Source organism: Lissotriton vulgaris, chromosome 2_1, assembly GCF_964263255.1.
Source record: "Lissotriton vulgaris chromosome 2_1, aLisVul1.2, whole genome shotgun sequence".
NCBI classification, from domain to species: Eukaryota; Metazoa; Chordata; class Amphibia; order Caudata; family Salamandridae; genus Lissotriton; species Lissotriton vulgaris.
This window is the reverse complement of record NC_141687.1, coordinates 731532584-731549306: the sequence shown is the minus strand read 5'-3', so window position 1 is coordinate 731549306 and position 16723 is coordinate 731532584. Positions and strand designations below refer to the sequence as shown.

Genomic DNA, 16723 nt, shown 5'->3' with positions numbered 1-16723 from the left:
GCTTGAATATTCTTTGGAAGAGAAGAGGTCTTAAACATTTGGTAAGTGACTAATGTTATTTGGATGTTCCTTTTACCACTGAAATACAACTCTTGCACATATTGGTGAATGATCTCTGAAATGCAACCTGGCACATATTAGATTGATTACTCTCATACACTAAGCTTTCCCACAGGGAAATGTTATGTTTAGTACTGGTCATTTTTTGTAATTCCTCAAATATTGACTACACCCTTGTTGGTGACATTTAAAAGTTTAAAGCATCATAAGCGCTGTAAGAAATTGGGTTGTTGGTTGACTGGTGTGTAAGCCCTGGTCAGGAGGCAACAACAATCATTATCAGAATAAGGCATGTGCCATCCCTAAATTAACCTGTGCTCACCCCTCTTGTAGTTTGGCACAGAGCCGTCAGGCTTAACTTAGAGGCAATGTGTAAAGTATTTGCGCAATACTTCAAACAGTAATAAAGTTACAAAACCACACAAAAATGATCCCAAACTAAGTTAGAAAAATAGAACTTCGTTTAATAAATAAAACAGTGCCAAAATGACAAAAATCCAATCAATAAAACCGGAGATTTTAGTGAAAATAGCACAAAAAAGCACAAAGATAATTGTGGATATCTGGTCGTGCCTGACCCAAACAAAGTCAAAAGTTCAAGCCGTCCACAATGGAGCATGGCCAGCTACAGGGACACAGTTAGACCCGCTAAACAGAGTACCTTTAATCCTAGTTTGCAGAGTGTTGTGAAGATCAATGTTTGCAGAGTGTTGTGAAGATCAATGTCAAAGATGCATCGCTCAGCCAAAGTGATGCAGTGGTACCGAGATGTGACAAGACAGGCTGCAATGCGAGGATGCAGTGCACAGTCAGGGTGACGTGTCGGAGCTGCAAGGCTGAGTTGCAGTGTCTGGTGTCCTCGTCAAGGCTGCCATTGATGAATAGTGCAAGGGCCTCCACTGAGGATGCGTCACGCCGTGGCATTTCCGGCGGGGCTGCAAATGAGATGTGTGTCTTTGAGACTGGTCCAAACCATGCAGCAGAGGTGATGCGTCAGTTGTGCTTTGGTTTGCGCTGCACAGCAGAGGAGATACGTCAGTTCCGCTGGATCGACAAAGGCTGGCAGAGCTCTTTAAGCCCACTTCCTAGGTTCCAGGACTGGGTGGCATCACTTGGCAGGGTAGACTTCAGATGTCAGAGTCCAGGTGCGGGTTTGTTGGAAGCCTGTTGTGTCCCTGAGGCTTCAGATCAGAAGGCCAGCCAACTAACCCTTGGAGTCACATGGGAGAGGAGCAGGCAGCAGGTCAGCACAGCAAGGCAGCTGTCCTTTAAAGCAGAAGTCCAGCAGAGTGGCAGTCCTTTCAGTAGCACCCAACAGAATATCCACAGGTCCAGAGGTGTACTGAAGTGTTTTTTATCTGAGGTCCAGCATTTATACCCACTTGTGCCTTTGAAGTGGGGAAAAGCTTCTAGATGTCTTTGAAGTGCACAGGTGCCCTGCCTTCCTACTCCTGGCTGCAAACTAACTACAGGGAGTATGCAGCCCTTTGTGTGGAGACAGTACACAGCCTTTTCAAGTATAAGTGCGGTGGGCCCAGCTCTTCCCTTCCATCCAGCCAGTGACAGCCCATCTAGGCATATATAATGTTCCCACAGTGTTTGGCAGTCTAGAAGGATAAAAAAAAGCCCAACTGTCAACTGCCTCCAGCCATGTGACCCAGAGACAGGCTGCAGGCACCAAATGGCAAAGGCAAGAAAATAACAACTTTAGAAGAGTGGCATTTCAAAATCGTAATTTAAAATCCAAATTCACTATAAGTTATGGTTGTTCCTTAGATACCAAACATGAACTAGGCATGTGTTCCCATTTGGAAATTACACTTATAAAATGTAATAAGGTAACTCCAATGTTATCCTATGGCAAAGGTAGGCCTTGCAGTAGTGAAAAACAAATGTAGGAGTTTTTCACTACTAGGACATGTAAAACTGAAAAATGCATGTCCTACATTTTAAATACATTACACCATACCTCCTGGACTGTCCAGGGCCTACCTTATGGGTGAAATATCTGCTTATAGAGGAAGGTTTGGGCCTAGAAAAATGGCAGTTTAATTTGCACACGTACAGGCTGCAGTGGCAGACCTGAGACATGTTTAAAGTACTAATTAAGTGCAGGGCACAATCAGTGTGGCAGGCCCACTAGTAGCATTTAGGGTTTTGAAGGAATTCTGAAAATGTATTGTTTCTCTGTCTCAACCAATGATGCTACAGTTTTTTCATATTGGTAATTTGTCTGCCTTCTCTGCTGTAAATAGACATCTTTTATCTACTGAAATGCTTACTTGGTTTCTTTTTCTTCTGTTATTCTCATTTGGCGGTTCTGCCCTGACTCCGTCAAGCAGTGCAAGAGGCAGAGCAGGAAGATGTAAAGGTGGCTGCAGACTCCCAAGCTCCAAAGTCGAATAAAAAGCTCAAGGCGACAGCTGCTGCTGCACAGACAGGCAGTGCCAGAAAAGAGAAAAAGGGGAAGCACAAAGGTTAGCCATATGTTGCAGAATGCATTAACAATGACGTGTGCGACGTAAGATGATGAGATATTGCATGCATCTGATAGTATTCTTTAGAATGGCTATAAAGATTGCTCACAAGCCTGAAGCAGGATCTTTGGAATTATGCCATAATGGTGCGCTGGAATTATGCAGTAATGGAGAACCAAATTATATGGCAAAGCTTATTAAATTATGTAGCAAGAAAACACAAATTATGTGGAATAATGCTGTACATTCTTTAGCAATTGTATTTTACAGTTTTGACATTCATACAAGCATTGATACTTTTTTAGGAAACGTTTTACCTAATTTGTAGCAGTTTAAAATATCAACACTGCAATTCACATCTAAAAGGTGACCAGTTAACCTATGGTAAGCATCTACCATTGCATCACAGCATAGGTGCCATTATTAAGTAATTTATTATCTGATTGAGCTGAATTTTTGTTGGTTTGATAGATTCTGCTAAATATGCAGCAGGTGTTGGTTTATGTGGCAAGTGTGCTAAATCCATAATTATGTGCAAAAAGCCTAGGCAGAATCACATAATTCCAGTGGGCCATATTGTAACCCATTTTATAAAATAGTGATAACTGGGTAACACATTTTTTGATCTGTACACATTTGTTGCCCAATATTACCTTTTCAGACACTATCCCTTTTGGATGTAGTCATCCTGCATAACATATAGTTGTAAAACTAACCATACAGTGCTTTATTTAAAACATGCTTTAACATGCATGCAATAATATTTTGCATTGTTTAAAATGTTCCATATGTTTTCATGATCCATTTAGTTGATGGATTACCTAGATATTACTGGAGTATATTTTGTCTAGAAGCAATTAGATTTATTAGATTTATTTAGATAGATGTTAATGAAAAGCCAAATGAGGTGTCATTATTACTAAAAAATATAGAGCAATGCCCAGATGTTCCAATAATGCCCCTTTCTAGTCACACAATAGCTAATGTGATTTAAAGCATTGCAAATGTTTAAGATATTGCATATATGTAAAATGTAAATTGATAAATATGTACTCTGTTTTATTGGACACTGATATAGAAACCAACATTATCAAGCTCAGAAAGAGGCAACATTGAAGCAACATGCTACCTAATATTCAGTTGAGGATATCTTAACAACTTGCTGCCAGTTCTCACAAGTGCTCCAAACTCCTATTTTGCCAAAATGAAAAAAGCTATTCCTATTTATTACTTGCAATGTTTGAAGCACATCATTTGCATTTCTTGAGGGTTCACCTTCAGCTATCCACAACAGGCCCATTGTGGTTAAATATCCCTAAACCTGGGGGCGTGGCTTGGCCACAGAGCGCAACGGCTGCATCTCGGTGAGGCTCCTGAAGCCAGTGGCCCAAAACTGCCAAAATATCTGTTCACCCATCCAATTTTGACCCCAAAAATAACAGTGAGGAGTGGCATCAGCAACCTCTGTCTGCCGATACTGAGGAAATTGCTGAAATCGGTGTATTTCGGTAAAAGGAAACACACTCCTTTCGGGCCCGAGAATCCCCAGGCTAAAGTTGAAAGTGGCCGGAGGTGACTTCCTTGGCAGCGGCCAAGACACCCTAATTTCTGCAGGACCCGCAAGAAGTCCAGAGTCAAAAATACAAGCCTGGCCTGTGAGAATAGTTAGACTACAAGGTGGATGCCCCCCGCTTCCACCACACAGTAGGTGTGGTAAAGTGAAGAAACAACGGGAGACACGGAGTTCGGAGGTGATTGAGACGGCTATTGGGAAAACTAAGTCAATAGCCAGAACAGATCTGTTGCAATACAGGAGGAAACAGAACATTGTAGGAACTGACCTGGACCAGATTAGAATTATACTTGGCATCTCGAAGCAGCAAAAACAAACAAGGGAGATAGTCCGGAAAAACTGGCCTATTGTCAAAGGCGACCCGGTAATAGGAGGGTCAATGCCTAAAATGCTGTCTATAACCTTTAGAAGAAACAACAACATGGGCACTTCCTTGGTCAGAAGCAATTTTGAGACCAGAGAGAAGGGGTCATGGTGGATGGCAAGGAAAGGTTTCTCAAATGTTCTATATGCAAGGCATGTCAGCATGAAGTCAATACTACTAGTTACACCCCTGCGTTTGGCTCCCCTGCCTGCAAAATTAGCCAACACGTAACCTGCAAATCTGAGTTTGCAGAGTATGTGCTCACTTGCAGTTGCAACCTACACTATGTAATGATCCATTATGGAACCAATGTGAAAATAAGTTAAAAACGCCTTTATGTGAACACTGTTTGCTCCCTGAGGCCGCCCTCGAATAGGGTGCTCCTGCATAGTTTTGGATATTAAAACGGCCGGTCCCGTTCGTGAGGAGCGGTCCATCACCCTGTGAGCCTCGCCAGGCACCCATGATGGAGTTTGGGTCGAGGAGGGAGCGGGACAGGCGCTGCTGCAGGGCGTTGTCTGCCCCATCACGCTGGCAGTATAGAAGCAGGGCAGGTGTCGAGGTGATGCCCTCATCAAACCCACGGGGGAGTTATTTTATGAAATTGGGACATTTGAACTTGCGCACTCACTGTAGCAAGATTGTGCGCACTACAACATCCAGGATGCCGGGCGGAGGGCTCCGCCCAACTCGGCAGGTGTTTTAACTTCAAGTGCGCATTTGAACAGCGCTTTCAGGAGTCCATTCAACATGCCACTGAGGAAGAGAGTTCTCACTCTTGAAACGCGTTTGGCCACAAATTTTATGATGTATGCCTCACCAAGCCGCCTGCCAGCATGCTGCCATGCCTTTATGTGAACACTGTTTGCTCCCTGAGGCCGCCCTCGAATAGGGTGCTCCTGCATAGTTTTGGATATTAAAACGGCCGGTCCCGGTCGTGAGGAGCGGTCCATCACCCTGTGAGCCCCGCCAGGCACCCATGATGGAGTTTGGGGTCGAGGAGGGAGCGGGACAGGCGCTGCTGCAGGGCGTTGTCTGCCCCATCACGCTGGCAGTATAGAAGCAGGGCAGGTGTCGAGGTGATGCCCTCATCAAACCCACGGGGGAGTTATTTTATGAAATTGGGACATTTGAACTTGCGCGCTCACTGTAGCAAGATTGTGCGCACTACAACATCCAGGATGCCGGGCGGCGGGCTCCGCCCAACTCGGCAGGTGTTTTAACTTCAAGTGCGCATTTGAACAGCGCTTTCAGGAGTCCATTCAACATGCCACTGAGGAAGAGAGTTCTCACTCTCGAAACGCGTTTGGCCACAAATTTTATGATGTATGCCTCACCAAGCCGCCTGCCAGCATGCTGCCACGCCTTTATGTGAACACTGTTTGCTCCCTGAGGCCGCCCTCGAATAGGGTGCTCCTGCATAGTTTTGTATATATATATATATATATATATATATATATATATATATATATATATATATATATATATATATATATATATATATATATATATAAATGTCATGTGATCAAGCTTCTTCTCCAGGCGAAACGCATCATGGCGGACGCACTGGCACAAATAAACTAATCACTTTGCACCAGCAACTTAAGGGTCTGCTCTTCGTCATTTTGTATTTGAAGCGAGAGCTCTGTTTTTGACGACTGTCTGGACATAAATATATATATATATATTCAGTGAAACAAACCACATTCACTGGATGATGTCATCAGTGATGTCATCAGTAATGTCATTTGAGATGTCATCAGTGATGTCATCAGTTATGTCACTGACCATGTCATGAATGATATAATATGTGATATCAACACCAGTGGATTGCGGGCGCGAGAGTTACAGTTAGTACAACTAACTATAACAAAGGAATTTCAATAGTTTTGTATAAGTGAAATTTCCAGCTATAACACTCCTGAAACCTATAGTTTTTTTCTGTGAATTTCTATGGTTTTTTAAATGCTAATCCCTAACAAGTCTAATGCTAATCCCTAACAAGTCTCAAACCTATGGTTTTTTCAATGAATTTCAAAGGTTTTTTTAAATGCTAATTCCTAACTTTAACATGTCTGAAACCTATGGTTTTTTCAGTGGATTTCAAAGGTTTTTTAAATTTTATTTATTTATTTTTATTTTTAGAGTTTTCTATAGCGCGAACTTGAACCGATTAGGTTATCAGAGCGCTTTACATAGCACCAGTTCCGTTACATGTTATCACAGCAGTTTACATAGAATCAGTTACGTTGCACATTTCAGGATCTTGAACCGATTAGGTTATCAGTGCGCTTTACATAAGACAGCATTCGATGTCCAGTGCCCTCCTCCGCCGTGTAGCGGGGGACCTCTTCCAACCCTCCGAAGTCATTGAGCTGTCGGGACTAGGCTCCTGGAATGTCAGATGCCCCTTTACAAGGCACTTTACATAGAATCAGTTACGTTACACATTTCAGGAACACATTTCTTTTTGCTCTAGTGAGTAGGGTTATCTCTTCACACGGGGGAAGGGGAACACCTGGCTATATTCCAACAGTTCCACAGGCGATTAGTCGTTAAAGCTATAGTTCTAAACACAGGGGGGGGATACACATGGATACAATCTAATAATCACATAGGATACTAGTCGTTAGAGTTGTCTTTTATCCTGACAGGAGGGATGTGACTGGAAACACTCTAAGGGTAATATATAGGGGTGGTAGAGAGTACAAAGGACCACTGCAAACACTACACTAGTACCAACATAGGGAGGGGTGGGTGGGATGCAAGGGTCTGGAGGGAAGGGCTAGCGTCCAGCGAAAACTGTCCGAACAAACAGCAGCATTCACAGCATAGATGAAGGGTGGGTAGGATGCAGGGTATGGAGGGAGGGTCTAGTCCACGAGAAAAGTCCTCCAGAGTCCACCAGGGCACTATCCTCTGCGTTCGTGTTCTGCCGGTCAGAGAAAGCGTGTCTCCCAGGGCGCCATCTTAAAGTCAGGCACCGGCTACACAGCGTGGTCAGCAAAGGGGAAGGGGGGGCAAGACAATTTTGAAGATAAATGACAATTTTAAAATATATTTCTTATTTTATTTTTTTATAAGTACATTTTTTTAATCTAATTATTTTTTAAACCTCTCTTCATATATATTTTTTAAATATTTTAAAAAAACATAAATATAAATATTTTTTATTATTTTATATTCTTTTAAATATACTTATATTTTTCTTTTTTTGTTTGTCAGTCGCGCACCAAAGCGCACCCTTCTCGTTTACTGCTTGGAACATATCAGCCATTTTAGGATTGACGTGTACGGTCCGCGTAAGGTGTGCGACGAGTACAACTTTCCTGACACGGACGCTATGCCACTGGTACACGACTTGTGGTGCATACGCGAGAGGTACGTATTACGTGACGTGACAGTCGCGCTGTTGCGCGGGATGTCACATGCGGGGGACGCGGTAATGCGGGACCCCGTGGATTTTTTTAATGTTCAAAAACCTATATATATTTCTTTAATATAGATATTAAGACAAGACATTATCGGAGCTAATTATAAAAATAATATTCTTTAACTGTCAATAAAGTTACATATTTTTTAAATGCAATTTTGTGATGTCACGCTCAGTGCAAGTTGGGGGCGAGCCGCGTGTGCGTACCGTGCGTGGACACCATGTGACCAGAAAAAAAAGAGATTTGATTGGTTCATTACACTTCATATTGAAAGTATTGAAGGACCTCACCCATTTCAATCGTTCTTGTTAGACCTTCCTTAGAAGAAGAGCTCTCCTAGCAAGAACTGCTGTTTTTCGTTATTATACACCTTTTTCAGCTCAAACTTGGAGACATGGCAACTAATGCAATATCATCATCATCAGAACATTCTGATACTGAAGAATTTGTGCCTGAACCTCTCCCTCTAGAGAAGTACACTTCCATTGTATGGAAGTTTTTACTTTTCTCCGGGTCAGAAGAAGGTTATTGCCACCAAAGTCACTTGCAAAATCTGCAAGACTGTGCTGTCCAGGGGTGACCCTACAAAAAATACTCTTGTGGAACAGCAGGTATGAGGAGACATCTTCAGAAAAAACATCCAGTAAACTTTGCAAGAGAGGAAATGAGGAGACTAAGAGACAATGCTCCTGCACCACCGGCTGTTGCCAGTACATCTGGGACAACAGCTTCTACTTCAACATCTGCACCTGATATTCGTCCCCAATTTGGAAGACTCAGGATGCATTGTGTGCAATGCAACAGACTGATTTCATATAGAGAGCAGTCAGTCGATCTAGTTTGCCGTGCTGTAGACAACCACCGTTGCTAGTTTCCTTTTTTTTCTCCTATTGTTCACTTTTGTTTGTCCTGTTGACATTTTTTCCATCTATTTAATAAAAAACTAAAAAACAAAAAATCGTTTAAAAAAATATATATAAAACAACAAAGGAAAAAAATGTTTTTTCAGAACTAACTGGTCTGGTTAAAGAAAGAGCTAAACGTATGCTAGAGTGTGAAAGTTTAGATGAATGTATGTGTAGTGCATAATTGAATGAAAGAAAGCATTTGTGATGTGTGGTGAATGCATAACTGCAGATCTCTAAGGAAGTGCTGCAGCACAACACTGTAAAGTATTTACCTACAGCGTGCTGACGTACTTCCAAAGCACAGGGATGTAAAATATGTACATCAAGATGTTGCAAGTTTGTGCTTCCCTCTGCACAACTGTTTAAACAGCAGCCATGTAGTGACACTGGCACCCTTGCACCATGGTGCAAGGATGTCCTTGTCATGCCGAGATTGTTTTTGTGCAGGAAGGGACACCTTTCTGCACAACATCTATCAGTAAATTCATTTTTCTCCTTCAACATATGTTGTGCATTGATGCATATATTGAAAGAGAAAAAATGAGGAGAAGTGAAAACAATTCTCCTTGTTGTGCTTTGCTACACCACTTGGATGATGGTGCAGCATTCACAAACATGACCAGATTTATGATTTTTGATAAAACTGGACATATGTCTTGTTCTATAACTGTTCTGTGCAAACACACACAGCAAAACATATAGAACGCCTTTTCAATGCAAAGTGGTGTGTATGATGAGATTATATTTACATGGAAAACAAAAGGTATACATAATGCCTTTTCCTCACGTTGTAAATAAGAAAGAGAGTTAATGGCTAGGTCAACTCTTATTATAGGAGTACATTTCTGTATTCTAACAGAGAACAAGATACATTTATAAGTACTTATGTTTTAGGAAACTTATAGCAAATATTTATATATGACTGAAGAGAAAGGATGGGGCCTACTGTAACATGTGCAAAAACAGTTAGTGATGTGCTTTAAGTTAAATATCTTTATTTCTTATAATTCTAAAATTACCAGGACCTACAAGACCACCATATGACTCTATTGTGTACTATACCATGTATCTTGCAGACAGGTGCTCTGAAGCTGTCTCCTATTTGATACTTATCTGCAATGGAATTCTCTGGCACAAATCTAGTCCATCCATCTTCCTTTTTTTTAACTGTGTGGAAACACAGTCCATTGTGCATTTTAAGACTTACTTAAACTTACCACAGCAGTAATACATCTAAAAAACGCTACACATTTTATTCAGTTGTTTTTTATAATGTAAAATATAGTAAATTCCATATTTTAAACTTAGGATCTGTAAAAGAAAAGAAAAAATAGTTATAACATGTAATAATAAATTTTTAACAGCACAGCGTAATTTTAACATTTTACAAAGTAATTTCTTTGCTTTTTTTGCTGTTCTTAGAATATATTGAATTTCACTAGAAACAGTGATTTCAATCGTACTCATCACATAACAGCGGGCAAAAAACCAAAAAGCAATTAGATTGTTTAAAAAAAAAATCCATCCCCAGTAAAATACTGGATAATACAAATGACACATACATAAAATGGTAACTGCTAAGAAAATGTCATAACTTAAATTTATAAACACTGTAAATGTTGTCGATTAAAATAAACACAGAGACAATGTGCAAGAAATAGTCCATAATTCAAACATATACCTTTCCTTGAGGCCAAATAGTATTTTTGCACTCCTTTTTATGTAAATTGTCCAATGGTAATCCTATTAAATCATAATAATAATTTCCTCAGAGGCTGACTTATCTTCCTAAAATTTTGGCTTTAAAAATTGTAGGTAGGAATTTGGTAATTCGAAAGGCAAACTTTGTTTGAAAACCAACTGAGCATCATTACAAAGTGTCCAGCCTTTGTCACATTTTATATGTTGTGGAAGGACCATCATGGAAAATTATTGCTACTGCTACAAAAGTCATTCCTGATATTGATAGTTGACTTGTTACAAAATGTTTTATTAAAGTTTCTAATTTTCTTCCATCAGCTGTACAACGTTGCATCATTAAAATTATATATTGTCCATATCTTTGTATAAATAATGTTGACAACATTTCTGATTTGCTTTGGCTGCACTCCATGTTCTGATTTGCTGCTTTAACTAGTTTATTGAAAGACACTGACTTACAGTCTGGCAATGTCAAATATATAAATCTTTCAGTGTCTCTGTTAGTGCTACATGTATACATACAATGTTCACATTGATGTTCCCATTTAAAACAAAGGCCAAACAATGTTTACAATTTGTATACCTTCATTTTACAATATGGTTAGCATATACATTAGAACTTCCTGAGCATTTTGTTGTATATTGTGCGTGAATTGTGTCGAACCAGAACATACATCCAAAAGATTACGAATATCACAAACACTTTGTATTTTACTTTTATCAGTTCTCAATTTTTCATAAACGCAATACAACAATGAATAAAATCTTTCTTCCCGATTCTATATAATTTGCTGTTGCAAACCTTCAAGAAGAAAACCAACATTGACCACTACATTAGCATAGCAGTTGACACCCGAACTGTTTTCAAACTGATAACCAACACTCTCTTCAACAGTGTCCTTTTTCTATTTGCTTGCAATCACATCATTAGCTTGTTTTTTTCCCTTCTCTATACCTTCACTACGGATATTCTCATACCTTCTTTTTTGACCAACCACATGCTTTTCAAAAACAGGATATTGACCTAAATTGGGAGCATATGTTTTTCTTAACCTATTATAATCTTTGACACAGTTTGCATCTGCAGTAACCTTTGTGTAATCAAAATCAATCAAAAACATACCAGATAAGGTTCTGATTCGTGACAAAGCAACATATGCCATACCCTCTTTAAACACAGTATCTGGGATGTATGACGTTAGAACGCATACATTTACAACGCGTACCTTTACAACGCGTTTCATGACAATGAAAGCTGTTACCACGCATTGCGCTGGGGGGGCGCAAAATTGAACAATTTAATTTACTATTCCAACACCAGTCCCCGTGGATAGTAGGGAAGGTGCTGGGATAGTAAATTAAATCATTTACTATCCTTGAGCGCCCCCCAGTGCAATGCGTGGTAACAACTTTCGTTGTTACGACCGCGTTGTAAAGGTATTCCGTTGTAATGCTTGCGTTCTAAACGCTGCATACCCAGTATTTCCAATGTTCACCAAAGCACTGTCAACACTTAAACCTTGAGATTTATGAATAGTCACTGCATATGCCAGAGAAACTGGAAACTCTTTTCTACGCACATATAAGTCTTTAACAAGCAAAAAACTAACTGAACAACGACCAATTTGTTTAACTCCTTCAATCTGATCAAATTTAATTTTTAAGACTTCAATACCATCTTTATTTTGATAATTAATAAAATCCACAATTTTGCCTATTGCTCCATTAACTAAACCTTTTTCTACATCCAAATTATGCCTTAAAATGACTCAACAATTTCTACATGCATATAGATTATTTTCCAAACCAGCAGTTTTAGATATTGATTTTTCTAAAGAACCCAATTTTGTCTTCAATTTTTCTGTCAAAATAATAGTGATTCCTTCATGCTCTATTTATCGATGACTTCCATTTTTATTATTTCTTCATTTTCCAGTTTCAAAAGTTGTTAGTTGAATATAGAACACTCATTCAGTGTTGCCATTAAGCAGATTACAGATTTGTTTTCCGTAAATTTCATGTATATTTTCTCAGGAACTACATTTTAATTTGGAAACAAATTGGAAGGTAATCGACTCTGCAAAGCTTGTTTGCCATGTTCAATTAGTAGTCCAATTCTTATATCTTGGAGAATAGTTCCATTATCAACATCATTTGCCTGTCGTTTATTTGTAATGAGTTCTTTGTATTCAAAATATGACCAAATGTTCACGTTTCCAACACTACCCAGAGACTTTCTGGTGTCTTCATGCGCAAGTGTTTTAAATACTCCTTTTACAGGAGTCAGTTGCAGTAGATCTCAAAATAACATGTCGTACTCTGTTTTAAGAGTTTGCTGCATTCTTAAATACACGAAGGCAAGCGTTAAGTTTGATACCATGCTTACCTCATCATGAATGAGAAGTTTCATTTTCTTGAAGACTCTTGAAACTTCACAAAATGCTTCTCCAGATAGTTTGTGGTATTCCAATTTGTTTTCATGCTCTACTGGTAGCATTAGTAAACAATGTGAAGTAATTCCTTTAATGTTGTGTGCTGCCAACCGAGTTGGAGCAGTGACAACACAAGACAAATGTGACTTTTTCTGTAGATAACTTGTAATTACTTTAATTAAAAAACATTTTCCTGCTCCAGCTTGTCCAGTCACGTACATTCGGATAGGTTGAAATGACGTGCATGAGCACTCTTTCTTTTCATGAAGTAATCCATGGTCAATCTGTTGTCTCACTTGCTGCTATATTTGTTTCTGTTCAACATAACAGAACTGTCTCTAGCAATCTCAGCTGCAATTGTAGCTTCTTGATCAATTTCATCGTTCAACATTTTCACATAATTTGCAAAAGCAGTGCATTGTATACTATTGTTACAAGCATTAAAGGAATCTTCATCGCTCTGGAAATCTCCAAGTAATTCCAGTTCTGAACGCCATGGTTTGAACAGTTGTAAAAGGGCTAAATAATAAAATTCCCTTTTATCAGCAGTGTCGCAACTCAGCTTTCTGTGATTAATCAAATTTCCTTTAGTTTGTTTCACCAAACATCCTTAGGAACCAATGACTCCATATTTTCCATCATTGACATTGTCTGTAGTATTCCGTTTGAAAGTGCAGTTTTGCAGCACTTCATAGAGACACATGTTCTCAAGATGATGACTTTTGTTTGGGTAATATGAGTCCAACATATTCGTTTTCAAAATATCTGTATTTTCTGGATCTTTTTCTGCTAAATATTCAATTTCTTGTACAGATTTCAGTACTCAATTTCGCATTGCTGCAAGACCTAGACTCAACCAAATGATTCTTTTAGATTTGGAGAATATATTTGCAGATGATAACCGATCTGAGCATTCATATGCTCCGATTTCTCGATGGGATAACATCTTCAAACAGAAACTGTACAATTTCTTTCTTAGAGTCATCTCGTGAGAAATCTCTTCTCAAATTTCTTTCAATTCCGTCTTTTCTCATTTTGTATATATAGGACATTACATATCGAGCAAGAGCAATGGAATTGCCCGCAACATATTGAATATCCATGTTAGCATTCCACGTGGACAAAATAAATGGGTTGTAGTCTTTTATGTATTTTGACTCTTGATTTCTTCTTCAATTCTAGTTATTTTTGGGAGACTTTCTTGTGATGGTATGTCGCAAAGATGACGTAAAACTGTTCACTCTTCCTTTGGATATTACAGGACGTAGAAATGCAAAATTACATTTGGTGTAGAACTTATCCTTAGATTTGTACTTTCATCGATAGTATTTTCTACATCGATCGCTTTAGAATCGTAAGACTTGTGCTCTAAAGTTGTTTTCTTCTGTGCTTTTGGGTACAGCACAGGTAGCATATTCTTCAATAAAGGACAAAACAGTATCATCCACATCTGTTCCAAATATGGGGGTGTCCTTAATCCATAACAGCATATATTAGGAGTACCTCTTGCTTGATACTCATTTCTCCAAAAGAAATTCACAACTTCTACAAGAGGAGGATTGTTTTTATTGCAGATAAAAGACATCATAGCTTCAAATCTATGATTGAAATACCTGCATACATTAACAGGATCTAAAGAGCACCCTTCACCAGGTGTCTTGTATTCAATATTTTTTATATTGCAATTTGCCTCTTGAAGAAATTAAAGTAAATCATCACAAGCGTACTCAGCACAGCTTAGGGTAAGGAACCATGTAGGAGTTCTTAAGTTCCGTAGCATACATTTCAGTTCTCCATGATGAAGGTACCAATACTCATTAGTCCCACGCTGACATGCCATCAGATTAATGAGCTGAGATTCTGAATGATCATCTCTCTGATGCACTTTATCCATAAAATCTTTTGCAGATACATTTTGCAGATGTATTCCAGTTTTTAAAATGGGGTTGACTGCATATGAAAGTCCAGACAAGTCACTTTCGAATAAAAGATGAAATATATAAGGGAACAATGTTGAAATCTTGGATCTTCTGCATATAATCTTGTTGTCCGATATTCAGATGCAGGAATCTGCACAGGACATTCATCATACCGTCCTCCTTTTCCAGTTGGGAACAACTGCAGAAAACTTCGAGCTTCCAAGCTCTCTTCCCATACACTCATGAGACTTACTTTCGCTTTTTTCATTTGGAACAACTTTATCGTGTTCCCCATCAATTCTTTTGAATGAAGTGGATGCACACTATAATGTTCATAGATTTCCTCACATCTTAACAGGTCCACTTTTTCAATTTTCCACTTGACGTTTCAGTATCTTCTGTTAAAGTACTTCTTCTTCTCCCATATAAACATTCTTATAGTATGTATTGGTTTTATCAAATACAATGTTGCCTTTTGCACTTTCCTAACATCCACTAACTCCTGCCAGATTTTCTTATTCTTAGTCTGATTACCATTAACAAGAATAACTAGTGGTTCACTTTCTACACTCTCTACGCCAATAGTTTCAATATTTTGCTTTAAATCTAATGGTAAATACACAACTCTTCCTTTTAATCTTCTTTGTAAATCTGAAGGGGGCAATTTACCTGTTATAGGCTCCATACGAACAATAGCCTGAAACGGGTGCACACATTGAATAAGATAAGACTCATAGGTGTTTAAATCTATCAATTCTGGAGAAATAGCAACTCACTCCAAATTATTATACACAGCTCTTGCGGGCATTTTATTCTCATCTAATTTGTTATAACAATATTTACAAATACGCTGATCAGAACCCAAATCAAAACAATTCTCTACCAACAAATAAGTTGCAAATTCCTTTCACTTATCATTATTTTCTTTTTCACTTTTTAAATACAGATCAACACTCCTAGTCTGATTTTTATAGTAAGATCGCCGAAAACAAATACAAGAAAAATGTGGCCTTTCATCTGAAATCACCCTAAACTTTGTAATTCACCTTCAAAATTTTTTGTACAACTATGTTCAACATTGTCTCTAACATTTTCTTCTATTAATGACTGAGTTTCTTCACTCTCTTGTTCAGGACCAAAGTAACAAAACTCAATGTCATCACAAACCTTCTTCACATCTGATACTGACGGTACACCGTCAAAATATTGAGTTGTAAATATCGACCTACACAAATATCGAGTTAGAAATATCGAAGGTAAAGAATATCGATGTCAAGGATATCGTGAGACAAAATATCGACCCTAAGGTAAGTAATATCGATTTTTTTTATATCGATGTAAGTAATATCGAAGTCAGTAATATCGATATCTATTATATTGATGTTAGTAATTTCGATGTTACTAATATCGATATTTGTACTATTGTTATCTATTTTAGTATATATTTAATATGTATGTGTTATATGTTTTTTGTTAAGTATTTTACTTGTTTTAAATTATATGTGAACTATTTTCATATATTTATAATGTTATTTTTAAGTCAATTTTATGTTTTAGTACCGGAGCGGGTTGTGGGTTTATAGGGGAATAGGGTGGGAAGTAATTTAATTATATTGAATTAATTATTACTTTTTAGGAACAATACATTTATTTTAGTTAATGTTTGCGTTTAACTTCTGTAGCGGGTAGTGGGTTTATAGGGGAATTGGGTGGGAAGTATTTTATTGTAATTAAGTAATGAATTATTTTTATTTATTGGTATTGATAATGTATGTATTTTTAATTATTTATTAATAATTTTGATTGTTAATTAATTGTTTTAATTGGTAATTATTATTAGTAATTGGTAATTAAT

At 38.2% G+C, this 16723-nt stretch overlaps 1 protein-coding gene and 1 long non-coding RNA gene across 4 annotated transcripts in view; one reads left to right on the top strand and one right to left on the bottom strand.

Moving 5' to 3' along the window:
- The window catches only part of TUB (TUB bipartite transcription factor), a 536930-nt gene that overhangs the window by 326225 nt on the left and 193982 nt on the right, over positions 1 to 16723 (top strand). For 2 of the 3 annotated variants that reach the window (XM_086956017.1, XM_086956015.1), the window contains exon 4: positions 2400 to 2537. In XM_086956017.1, the coding sequence (XP_086812143.1) occupies positions 2400 to 2537 (138 nt within the window). The remainder of the gene's footprint in view (positions 1 to 2399; positions 2538 to 16723) is intronic. The other variant, XM_086956016.1, reaches the window with a different exon arrangement.
- Positions 2361 to 16723, bottom strand: part of LOC147731057 (uncharacterized) — a 114341-nt gene continuing 99978 nt past the window's right edge. The window contains exon 3 of the long non-coding RNA XR_015308413.1: positions 2361 to 2489. This is a non-coding gene — a long non-coding RNA (uncharacterized LOC147731057). The remainder of the gene's footprint in view (positions 2490 to 16723) is intronic.